Here is a 10,928-nt window from a genome sequence, read left to right as displayed (position 1 = left end):
TCTACAAAGTCAGAGCATCCAAATAATACCTCGTTTATTATCTCATTGTTGTTGTACACTGATAGCACTGACCTGACCGGACCTAAAGGACTTTAGGCTGTCTCATAAAGGATACTCAGACTTCAAGGTTAAGGTAATTCTCATGGATATGATACACCAAAGTTATTCTGATCTTTTACACTGAAATTGTTCATTCAGAACTTTTTAACTCTAAATTTTCACCTTAAGCTGCTGCAGATTTGTTCTCAGCAGAAAGATATATTTCAAATCAAAATTCTGTAAGAAGGGAGAGATTTTTATTTTCACACATGATTTTTAGTCCATGGAGTGTCACATATTTTCAAACAAACAAACAAAAGAAGAGTTGATTTTTTTAAGAATTTGATTTGAGGTCAAGAAGATTGATTAAAGCTTAAATCCCCTGCGCACACTACTTGTTTGCAGGATGCAGGGCAACTGTAATTCCAAACTTGTCAATAGCCCTACAATTAGAAACAAAAAACTAAAAAACGCTACTTCTTGAATGCACTTGCAGTACTATTATTGAGCAAATTAAAAACAAAACCACAGATGATGTTGTTCCTTGTATTCTCAGATCCTGCATAGTGTGAGCATTACCCCTGCGCGGAGAGAAACGATTTATACACCGAACTTTCCTTTCTAATCCTGACATTAAATTTAAAAGCTTCACTTGCCTCAAGATTAGTATTTTTACTATTATTCATTCACAACACAAAAAAAAATCTTACATGAATTCTCCCATGGCAATATCCTTAAACCCCATGATTGTTCGGCCTCATTCCTTGGAAGCCTATAAATCAAGAAATAAATAACCCTGTAAAACTACCTGCATAAGCGTAATTTATAACATTTCTCTATTTTTCTTCATATGTACAGTGGACTATAACCGTAAACAAATGAAATACAATTCACATAATAATCAGCCTCTGCACATCTCAGGTATAACGGAGGAAGGAGAAGCGTCAGTCTTGTGAATCGGGGGCTTGCGTTGCTTGAATGCGCGCATGGGGCTAGAAAACGCCCAAGCCCAGCCCTTGCCGCTCCTCCGGTGCTGCTGCTGTTGCTGCTGCGAATCGTCGAGACTCGAACCCTTGACCTCGGCTGCCAATTCCTTGTCCCTTGAAGGCGTAAAATACACATTGCCATTGTGCGCCCCCTTTTCCCAAATGTAGCCGTAGCCAGAGAAGCTCCGCCGCCCTACCCCCACCGATCGCGACTTCGTGAGCCGCTCCACCACAATCCGATCTTCCGAGCTGCAAGATCTCCGTGGCCCCTCTTTCGAATCCTCTTCCTTGGAATCATCTTTAGGAGCTTTCCTCTTCTTCCTGAAGAGAAAAAAGGACCAGATTGTGTAGGATTTCTTGGCAGTCACCGCCTTAGGGGTCGGGGGATCGAATTTTGCGGGCGCCGTGACCGATTTCGTCCTGGTGGTCGCAGGGGCAGCGGATTTACTTCTCCTCAGGAGAACAATAGCAGCGGGTTCGGGCTTAGCGGAATCGAACTCGGGCCTGTCGCTGTCTATAAGAAAGGAAATTCTGCCCACGCTGCCGACCTCGACCGATCCCGTGCCCGTATTGTCTGCGGGGCTCTTCTTCTCCTTGTTGGAAGACGAAGAAGTGGATGCCTCTGAGCACGAACAGGAAGATGCACCATTGTTGCGCCTCTGCTCGCCACAGTCAGGGCAAAAAAGCTTATTCAGCCGCTCCTTCAAACACAGCGGGCAAATCCCCGTGCCCTGATTCGGATGCCGCTTGCAGCGGGTCTCGAACCCGTCCCATGTCTCTGCCATTATCATTTTCCCCCTCTCTCTCATTTCTCTGCAATTTAAACCAGACAAGCAAACACCTTTGCCCTGGGATTTTTGAGTGTAGAAGAAGAATACCCAGCTATATGATTACCTACAATGTCATATCGTCTGCTCGTTCGTATGTCTTGAATCTTGGGATGGGGTGGGCTTTTATCTTCGATTGTGTACACAATCTGTGGGTTCCACTCCCCATTTCCGATTTCCGACCTGGAATTCCGACTCCCGAGTCCCGACATGAGCGCTGAGATTATCAGACGAAACCCCTGGTAAGCAAAGTCAGCCTGGCACCTCCCACGTGGCGCCTCGGTCAGTTGACATGGAATGAATCTGATTTTATTTTATATTTTATATTTTTGACGCGGTGTGAAATAAGAATACCTAGTCTCTGTTAGGTGGGGTACGACTTGCAAGGCTTAATGGTTATGGCATACTTGTTGTTGGTGTTTTTTTTACGGTGTCCTATAAATTTGTCAGCCCGATTTAGGCTGTGAAACTCACTTTTGGCCTTCTCTATTGGAAGTTGATGCCTTATCATGTAGACTTACAATCACTAGGTGTTGGGACCAAACCTCTCATATAATTTGATGCCTTCATTTTGATAGAGATATCTTGAATGGTGAAATTAGTGGATTTTTATTTTTTATTTTTTATTTTTGGGTTGCTTTTGACCATTCATTATGGTTTGATTTATTTAATATAGGTGTTGGCATTGGTAATTTCGATAACGATACTTTGAAAGGTGAAATTAGTGGATTTTTATTATTGTTTTTTTGCTTTTGACTATTCATTATGGGTTGATTTATTATGTGTTTCATGTGACATGTTGTTATGTCATGGTTTTTAAATACATTCATTTGGGACATAAGCACTATTAGGATGCAATTAGAGAGTAATTAAAAGCATTCATTTTTTAACTGACGAGCATCGAAAGAATCAAATCTATTTCATCATCATATGGGTCATTTATATGTTTGCAAATGTTGTCTTGGGTCTTACTCATTGTCATTAATTGTTCTATCAAGGGGTGTAACCTAGGATAATCCACTCACTTATCAAGCTGGCAAATTCCTTAATAGTGTCTTTAGACGCCACCTTGATGAATTCATATATCTAGAATGTAAACATGAACAAAACCGTAGGCACACTTTTACTTTGATAGTCACATGCAAATCGATTCCAAACATCTTATGAACTTTGTGACATCAAGATTGACTTGTAGGTCTTGTGATGGATTTGAACATTCATTAAATCGAGGTAGTTAATCTTATAATAATAATTAATCATTATAGAACAACATCAACATCATTTGTCCATCATCAATCAAAAGAATGCAATTAGAGAGTTATTAAAGCATTTACTTTTGAATTGGCGAGCATCAAAAGAATCAAATCTATATCTGTTGGCATGTTGGCATAACTGATGGAGATGATGGTGTACCTCTAAAGGACTATTGGTGATGATATATTGATGGATTGTTGGTGATGATATATATTGATGGACTGTTGGTGATGATATAACTATGATATGATGATCAGTTAATTGTGTTGTTATTGATGGCAACCATATTTGTCCATGTTTGTTTATGCTTGGTATGACATCTAAGTCTATTGGTTAAGTCTAACCGATAATGGATTGAATTGAATTAAGTTGGAAAGCAAAATTGCCTAGTGACAGTGAACTGGTAAGCAGGAATAGTGGAGGAGATGGTTGCGGTAGAGATCCGTGTTGAGTCAGGTGTTGCAGTTTGCAATGTGTGCTTATGACATCATAAGGAGTCTATGACTTGAACCGCATCATGTTTGGTGAACCAGAAGTCGTGTTTTTTATTGACTGTTGTATAATCAGCTAGGGTTTGAGAACCAGTATTAAGATCTTTTATCGGTGATGATTTATGGTTTGGCAGTGATTCTTTTCATGTTCATAAGTTGATGATGACGTGTCAGAATCCGTGTGAAGAGATAAGATGCTATTTTGGCGCGTACAAGGATCAAATTTCTTGGGAAGCAAGGAAGTGCTTAGCAGAATGTGTTAAGGGTTTGACAGCTTATCAGATCAATGTGCAGTGATGAGTTATGATCATTCAATGGCTATAGTTGTCTTATAATTTGTTGAAATAATCTGTGTAATGATATGTAATGATTTATAATGGTTTGATATGATCTATGATGTAGATTCATTATAGGTTAGGGTTTTGTAACCGACCTAATTGTAAAATGTATTTAGGTTGAGTTTGAGAAGGTTAAGAGTGTCGGTGATCAGAGAAGTGTGTGTGTGTGTCGAACCAGATTGAGATGTCTACATGAGAGAAGCAGATTGGAGCTGACAAGGATCTATAATAGCAAGCTACGAAGTGTTGAGTCCAGATCATTTATCTGTTGTTTCCTAACAATTGTAGTAGCATTAAAATCCCTTAACCGGGTAGGTCCTAATAGGCCTGGTCTTGTAAATCCCCACTGGGTGGCTCATTAATTTGGGTTTAAATCCTCCAGCGAGGTTACTCCTAATAGGGTAAAGCTCCTAATAGAGCTAAGTTATAAAATCCCTTGACCGGGTGACTCCTAATAAGGTCTTCTCTTAACCGGGCATTATTGTAAAGCTCCTAACCGGACTAGGCTCCTAACAAGGCGCATTCCGAAAGAGTGCACATTTTGTGGGTACAAATTCCCACCATGGTTTTTCCCATTTGGGTTTCCATGTGAAAAATCTTTGTGTTCATGTTGTGGATGGATTATGCATTTGATGTCTTTTCTATATTTGCTTAATGATGAACACTTAAATTGCTACTGGTAATGTTTTGGTAAATCTACATTAAGTGATTGTTTGATCAGCTACCGGTACTGGTTATGAACTATTTTGTGAAGTATTGTGCAAATTGGTGAAAAGTTTCAGTTTATCCTTATTACTGATTCACCACCCCCCCCCCCCCCCCCCCCCTCTCAGTAATTACTGGATCCTCGCAGTAACAATTGGTATCAGAGCATTAGGTCCTCTTTGTGCAGAAGCTTAACTGCTTGAGGAAAAGATCTGAGGAAGATGATGATGGAGGATCCCAAATTCGCTAAGGATATCTACCAGATATGGATTGATAGAATGAAGATATATATCAAAGGTATGGGTGCTCAGTTTTGGCAACATATTATTACTTAGTATGCACCTCCTACCGGTCCTCTGGCTACAGATCAATTGAAGGAGCAACAAGAAAACATTCAAGCACTGGAAGCCTAAGTAAGTACACTTGCTAATACTGAATATATTGATGTCCATGGTTTAGAGACTGCTTTTGAAGTTTGGGAGAAGTTAAAATTAATCTATGGTGGTGATAAGAATGTTCAAAAGGCTAAAGAAGAGAGTCTTAGAGGATAGTTTGATGATATGAGAATGATGGAAGGTGAAAATATTACTCAGTATGGACAGAAGATTAAAGAGGATGTAGGTGGAATCAAAAGTGTTGGTGGTACTATAGAAGAAGACATCGTTGTGAGTAAGATGCTTAGAACTCTATTACCTGCCTATGCCATTAGAGTGTATGCTATTCAAGAGTTGAGGTCAGTTGCTAAGGATAAGGTTACTGTTGATTCTTTGATTGGTAAGCTCACTTCTTTTGAGTTAAATAATTTTGATAACAGTGTACCTATGACAAAATTTGCTTTTAAAGAACTTGTATCTAGTGTACCGGTGAGAAAAGGAAAAGATGTTTGTCAAAGTCATGAATGCAATTCAAGTCATATTGGCGGTAGTAAAGCTGATGTGGATGATGAAGGTAATCTAATGGAATTTGAAGCTCTATTGGCTAAAATACTTCCTAGAGGCACTGGTAAGTACAAAGGTAAGTTGTCTCTCAAATGTTTCTCTTGTAACAAGACAAGACACATTGTTGCACACTATCCTAATAATGATCAAAAGGAAAAGTTTAGAAAATATAAGGGAAAAGGAAAGAAATAGTGTTATGTTGCAGTTGATGAAGGTGTCACTAATGAGGAATCTGAGGATGAAGACAATGAGGAGGATTTTTTGTTTCTGTTAAGGAAGATCTGTCTAATAAGAAGGCTTTAGTATCTCGCATGGACAACAGTGATGAATGACTTATTGATAGTGGTTGCTCACACCACATGACTGGTGATAAGAACAAGTTTGTTTCTCTTAAAGAATTTGATGGCGGTGTAGTAAGATTTGGAAACAATTCAACTTGTATGGTTAAAGGTAAAGGTTTTATCTCTTGGAATGGTACAAGTAATGTTGATGATGTATTTTGGGTTGAAGGCTTAAAACATAACTTATTGAGTGTTGGTTAGTTGAATGACAGAGGTTATCATCTTGAGTTTAAGAGTGGAGTGTGCAGGATCTTAGGATGCAAAGGAGAACTGATTGCTACCAGTAAGCAAACTAAAGGTAACATTCTTTCTGAATGCTAATGTGAACAGTTGTTTGGTTGCTAAGGTTGAAGATAGTTGGTCATGACATATAAGGTTTTGTCATATGAACTTTGATAGTGTGGTTAAGGTCAGAAAATCTAGTATGGTGAGAGGTATGCCATAGCTTGTTAAACCAGACAATGTGTTGTGTAAAGAATGTCAGTTGGGTAAGATGACTACATCTTCTTTTAAGAGAAAATCTTTTTCTTCTGAGCATGTTCTAGATTTGGTGCACACTGACTTATGTGGTCCTATGAGGAATATAATTTTTTATTGTGATAAGTATTTTATGATATTTACTGATGATTTTTCTAGAATAACGTGGGTTACTTTTATGAAGGAAAATTCAAAAGCTTTCAGCAAGTTCAAGGCATTCAAGGCCTTATAGAAAAGGAAACCGGTAAGAATCTTAAATGCCTAAGATCTGACCGGGGTGGAGAGTTTACATCTGATGAGTTTGTGAGATATTGTGATGAAAATGGAATAAAAAGGCAGTTATCTACTCCAAGAACACCACAACAGAATGAAATTGCAGAAAGGAGAAATATAACCATTGTTGAAGCAACAAGGACTATTTTGATACAGGGAGATGTACCTAAGATGTTTTGGAGAGAAGTAGTCAGCACTGTTGTATACACATTGAACCAGGTATTGGTGAAGAAAGGTAATGACAAGACACCCTATGAGTTATGGTATGGTAGAACTCCTAGTGTTAGTTATTTCAAAGTTTTGGGTAGCAGATGTTTTATAAAAAGAGATGATTATACTGCTAAATTTGATGTTAAGAGTGACGAAGGAACATTTCTTGGCTACTCCACTAAGAGAAAAGCTTTCAAGTGATACAACAAAAGGACAAAGAAGATTGTGGAGAGTGTGAATGTAAAAGTTGATGAGTATTCTGATGAAACTGGTGATACCAACAAATCTAATCCAACAAACGATGAACAAAAACTTGTGTTTATTGAATCGGAAGTGCAGAAAGATGTTGAGCAGAACAGTGTAGATGAAGATGCTCAACCTATAGATGAAGAAGATGAAGAACAAGAAGAGGTTATTTCACCGGAATAGGTAATACCTAGGTATGTAAGGTTAAATCATTTTGAAGACCAGATAATAGGTGACAAGAATGCTGGAGTATAGACTAGAAGGAAAATCAGAGAAAGCTCTTGTTTGATTTCTATAGTAGAACCAAAGACAGTTAGAGAAGCTCTTAAGGATGATGATTGGTTAAATGCAATGAATGAAAAACTTGATCAGATTGAGAAAACAACACTTGGTCACTTGTTCCTAGACTTGATGATAAAAATGTGATTGGTACAAAGTGATGAATAATGATGAACAACGAATACCCTAACTTGTATTGAGAGGGGGGGTGAATCAGTACATACAAAAACTTCTCAGCAACTTATCAAGTTAAAGAAATGCTAACCAGTTGTCTTCATTACTAAACTTAACCATGGCAATACCGATTAAACACAGTAAGACTACAAACAACATAAACCGGTAAAACTGAATACTTCAAATACATTCAATACTTGATAACTACTTGACTCATAAACATATGCATGTGGTGTGTAAGCAATACCATAACCATTAGCTCTGCATGCATAATCACTTAAACAAAGAATGCTTAATCATCACATGAAAAATGCACAACTCATGACACACAGATTTTTCACGTGGAAACCCAAACAAGAAAAACCACAGTGGGGATGAATACCCACAAGCTTGTTTTGAACTCTTTTGAAGTTCACTCTGTTAGGAGCCTAGTCCAGTTAAAGACTTTACAATAAGGTTCTGCTAGGAACCGATCTTGTTAAAGATCACCTGGTTAAGGAATGGCTATATACCCTGTTAAAGGTTGAAACCCTGTTAAAGGTTACCTTGCCAGAGGATTTAAAGAGCTCAATGAACTTGAGTCACTTGGTTAGAGGATTTACAGTAAGCCTGTTAAAGCTACTCGGCAAAGGGATTTTCCTTCTATTGAAATGGTTAGAAGACAACAGGTAAAACTCTGATTTGATAACAACACTATATGCTAAGGCAAATCCTTTTCAATTCCTCTACTTTGTAATCACACTTTGCAGTTTTCTCTCACTAGTCTAGCAAGTATCTCATCACTCGGATACATACACAACTTTTGCCAACAACTTATAATAACAAACATCATCGACCTTATAGACAACAATTAGGTCAGTAACATAAACCCTAAACCTTAAGCATTTAGGTTTACTATTATAAGCGGTCCAATCCTGACCGTCCAAACACTTTTCATAGAATGAAACAATCTCAAACAGATCACAAGTCATTCTACATCATCCATTCTTCACCGCACATAGAAATCAGTAACCCCTCACGCTTTCTTCTCATACCGCTAAGAAGAATGTTCATTCCCGAGGTAGATATTTAATGTAGTCGATCTTCATATGCAAGATCCTCAATGAAATCCTTCATGTGCATAAAAATGATGTGGCATCTCGATCTCATCCTTATTTCTTAGCTAACTCATCACAAAATATAATCGGTTGCATCGCACAAGCTAGATTGCCAAATCGGAAACCCTAGAGTTGAGACTACCAACCAGTAGTCACACTTAGTGAAACCCTGACACCGGTTCACTACATCTCTTCATATCGATTCTTTGACTTGATCATTAATAACAACTTCTTCCGATCTTCATACTGGTTGACCTATACTTATTGACATCAATGACAACATGTATTTTTATCATATTATCATACCGGTTCATCATATGCCAACAATCTCCCCCTTTGGCATTGATGGCAATACTTACTTAGCGTAGCATTGCAACAAAAAACATCATAGACCAGTGCAACTAAAATATCTTCATCAGATATCATACATCAGATATCTTCTCCCCTATCTCATATCTTCTCCCCCTATTATATATCTTCTCCCCCTTTGACAACAATGCCAAAGTGGAGGGACAAGCTCCCATACTCCACTATGTTGTTCCCCCTATGGAGTAGCATCCTTCAACACATCAATCCTGAAAGATTTATCACTGTAATACCTAACTGATGTGTAGCGTACATCTTTAGTTTACTTCATGAAGGTGCAAAACCCCTAATTCACCTCTTAAATAGGTAAATGTAGTCTTCGGTAAGGGCTTAGTGAATATGTCTGCTAGTTGCTCCTTATTGGAAACATGTTGTAATATGACCTCTCTATTTTGAACCTTCTCTCTCAAGAAATGATACTTGAGCTCAATGTGCTTAGTTCTAGCATACAATACCGGATTCTTGGAAATATTGATTGCACTAGTATTGTCACAAAATATACTCACCGGTTCAGATATAGGTACTTTGAAACCATCCAATACATGTTTCATCCAAATTGCCTGAGTGCAGTTCATAAATGCTGCCACATACTCTACTTCAGCTGTAGACTAAGAAGTATAGCTCTGCTTCAGTTGTAGACTGAGAAGTACAACTCTGCTTCTTACTCATCCATGAGACTAGTCTTCCACCAAGAAAGAACGCTCCACCGGTTGTGCTTTTTTGGTCGTCCACATTACCTCTCCAATCTGCATCGGTAAATACCTTGAGATTAAAATCACCATTGTATGGATACCACAATCCATAGTCAACAGTCCCTTTTAGGTATCTAAGAATCCTCTTGACTGCTACCAAGTGGGATTCTCTTGGACTTTTCTGAAAATGAGCTACTATACCCACTGCATGAGAAATATATGGTCTGTTGTGCACCACATAGTGTAGCTTAACGATCATTGATCGATACTCCTCATTCTCCAATGCTGAATCATCTTCCTTAGTCAGTTTACAGTCGGTCACCATTGGTGTACCAACCGGTTTGCTCTCCTCCATGCCAAAGGTCTTCAATACCTCTTTGACATACTTGGACTAGGTATCTTTCATTTGTTGAATCTATAAACCAATGAAGAACTTTATCTCTCCAATCAGAGACATCTCAAACTCTTTCTTCATTTCATCTGCAAAAGCATGACTCATTTCATCATCTCCTCCAAAGATTATGTCATCTACAAATACTTCACAGATCAGAATATGATCACCTTCAAATTTCAGGTAGATGTTGTTATCCTCACTTGTTCTTTGAAATCATATTTTCACAAGATGAGAGTGTAAATGTTCATACCATGCCCTAGGTGCTTGTTTCAATCCATACATGGCTTTGTGTAATCTACACACCATGTTACTATATTCTGATAAGGCAAACCCATCTGGTTGCTCAATATACACTTCCCCTTCTAGGATTCCATTCAAGAATGCAGACTTCACATCCATCTGGTATACCTTAAATCCCTTGAATGCTGTAAATACAAGTAGCATTCAGACACCTTCCAGTCTAGCCATAGGAGAAAATGTTTCTCCATAGTCTTCTCCCTCTTCCTGAGCATATCCTTTGCATACAAGTCTTGCCTTGTTCCTCACAATTATGCCTTCTTCATTTAGCTTATTCCTGAAGACCCATTTGGTACCTATGGCATTCTTATGTTCTGGTCTGGGTACCAAGGACCATGTTGCATTGTTTTCTATCTAGTCTAGCTCCTCTTCCATTGCCTTAATCTAGTCTTCATCTATAAGTGCTTCTCTGGAAGTCTTAGGCTCCAATTCAGAAATCATGCAAGAGTTTTCTTTCACCTTTCTTCTTGTGAGTATCCCTGCATCTTTATCTCCTATGATCTA

At 38.4% G+C, this 10,928-nt stretch overlaps 1 protein-coding gene across 1 annotated transcript; it reads right to left on the bottom strand.

Moving 5' to 3' along the window:
* Positions 1–691: 691 nt before the first annotated feature.
* On the bottom strand, positions 692–2,128 carry LOC131076714 (uncharacterized). Its single transcript, XM_058014016.2, has one exon. It carries the CDS (start codon positions 1,832–1,834, stop codon positions 941–943), a length of 894 nt encoding a protein of 297 aa, XP_057869999.1. The 5' UTR covers positions 1,835–2,128; the 3' UTR covers positions 692–940.
* Between the last annotated feature and the right edge of the window lie 8,800 nt (positions 2,129–10,928).

Source organism: Cryptomeria japonica, chromosome 10 (genome assembly GCF_030272615.1).
Source record: "Cryptomeria japonica chromosome 10, Sugi_1.0, whole genome shotgun sequence".
Classification (NCBI taxonomy): domain Eukaryota; kingdom Viridiplantae; phylum Streptophyta; class Pinopsida; order Cupressales; family Cupressaceae; genus Cryptomeria; species Cryptomeria japonica.
This window is presented reverse-complemented; position numbering and strand designations above follow the sequence as displayed.

Coding starts and splice junctions, on each gene's coding strand:
- LOC131076714 (XM_058014016.2), bottom strand. CDS start 1,834: ATGAGAGAGAGGGGGAAAATGATAATGGCAGAGACATGGGACGGGTTC.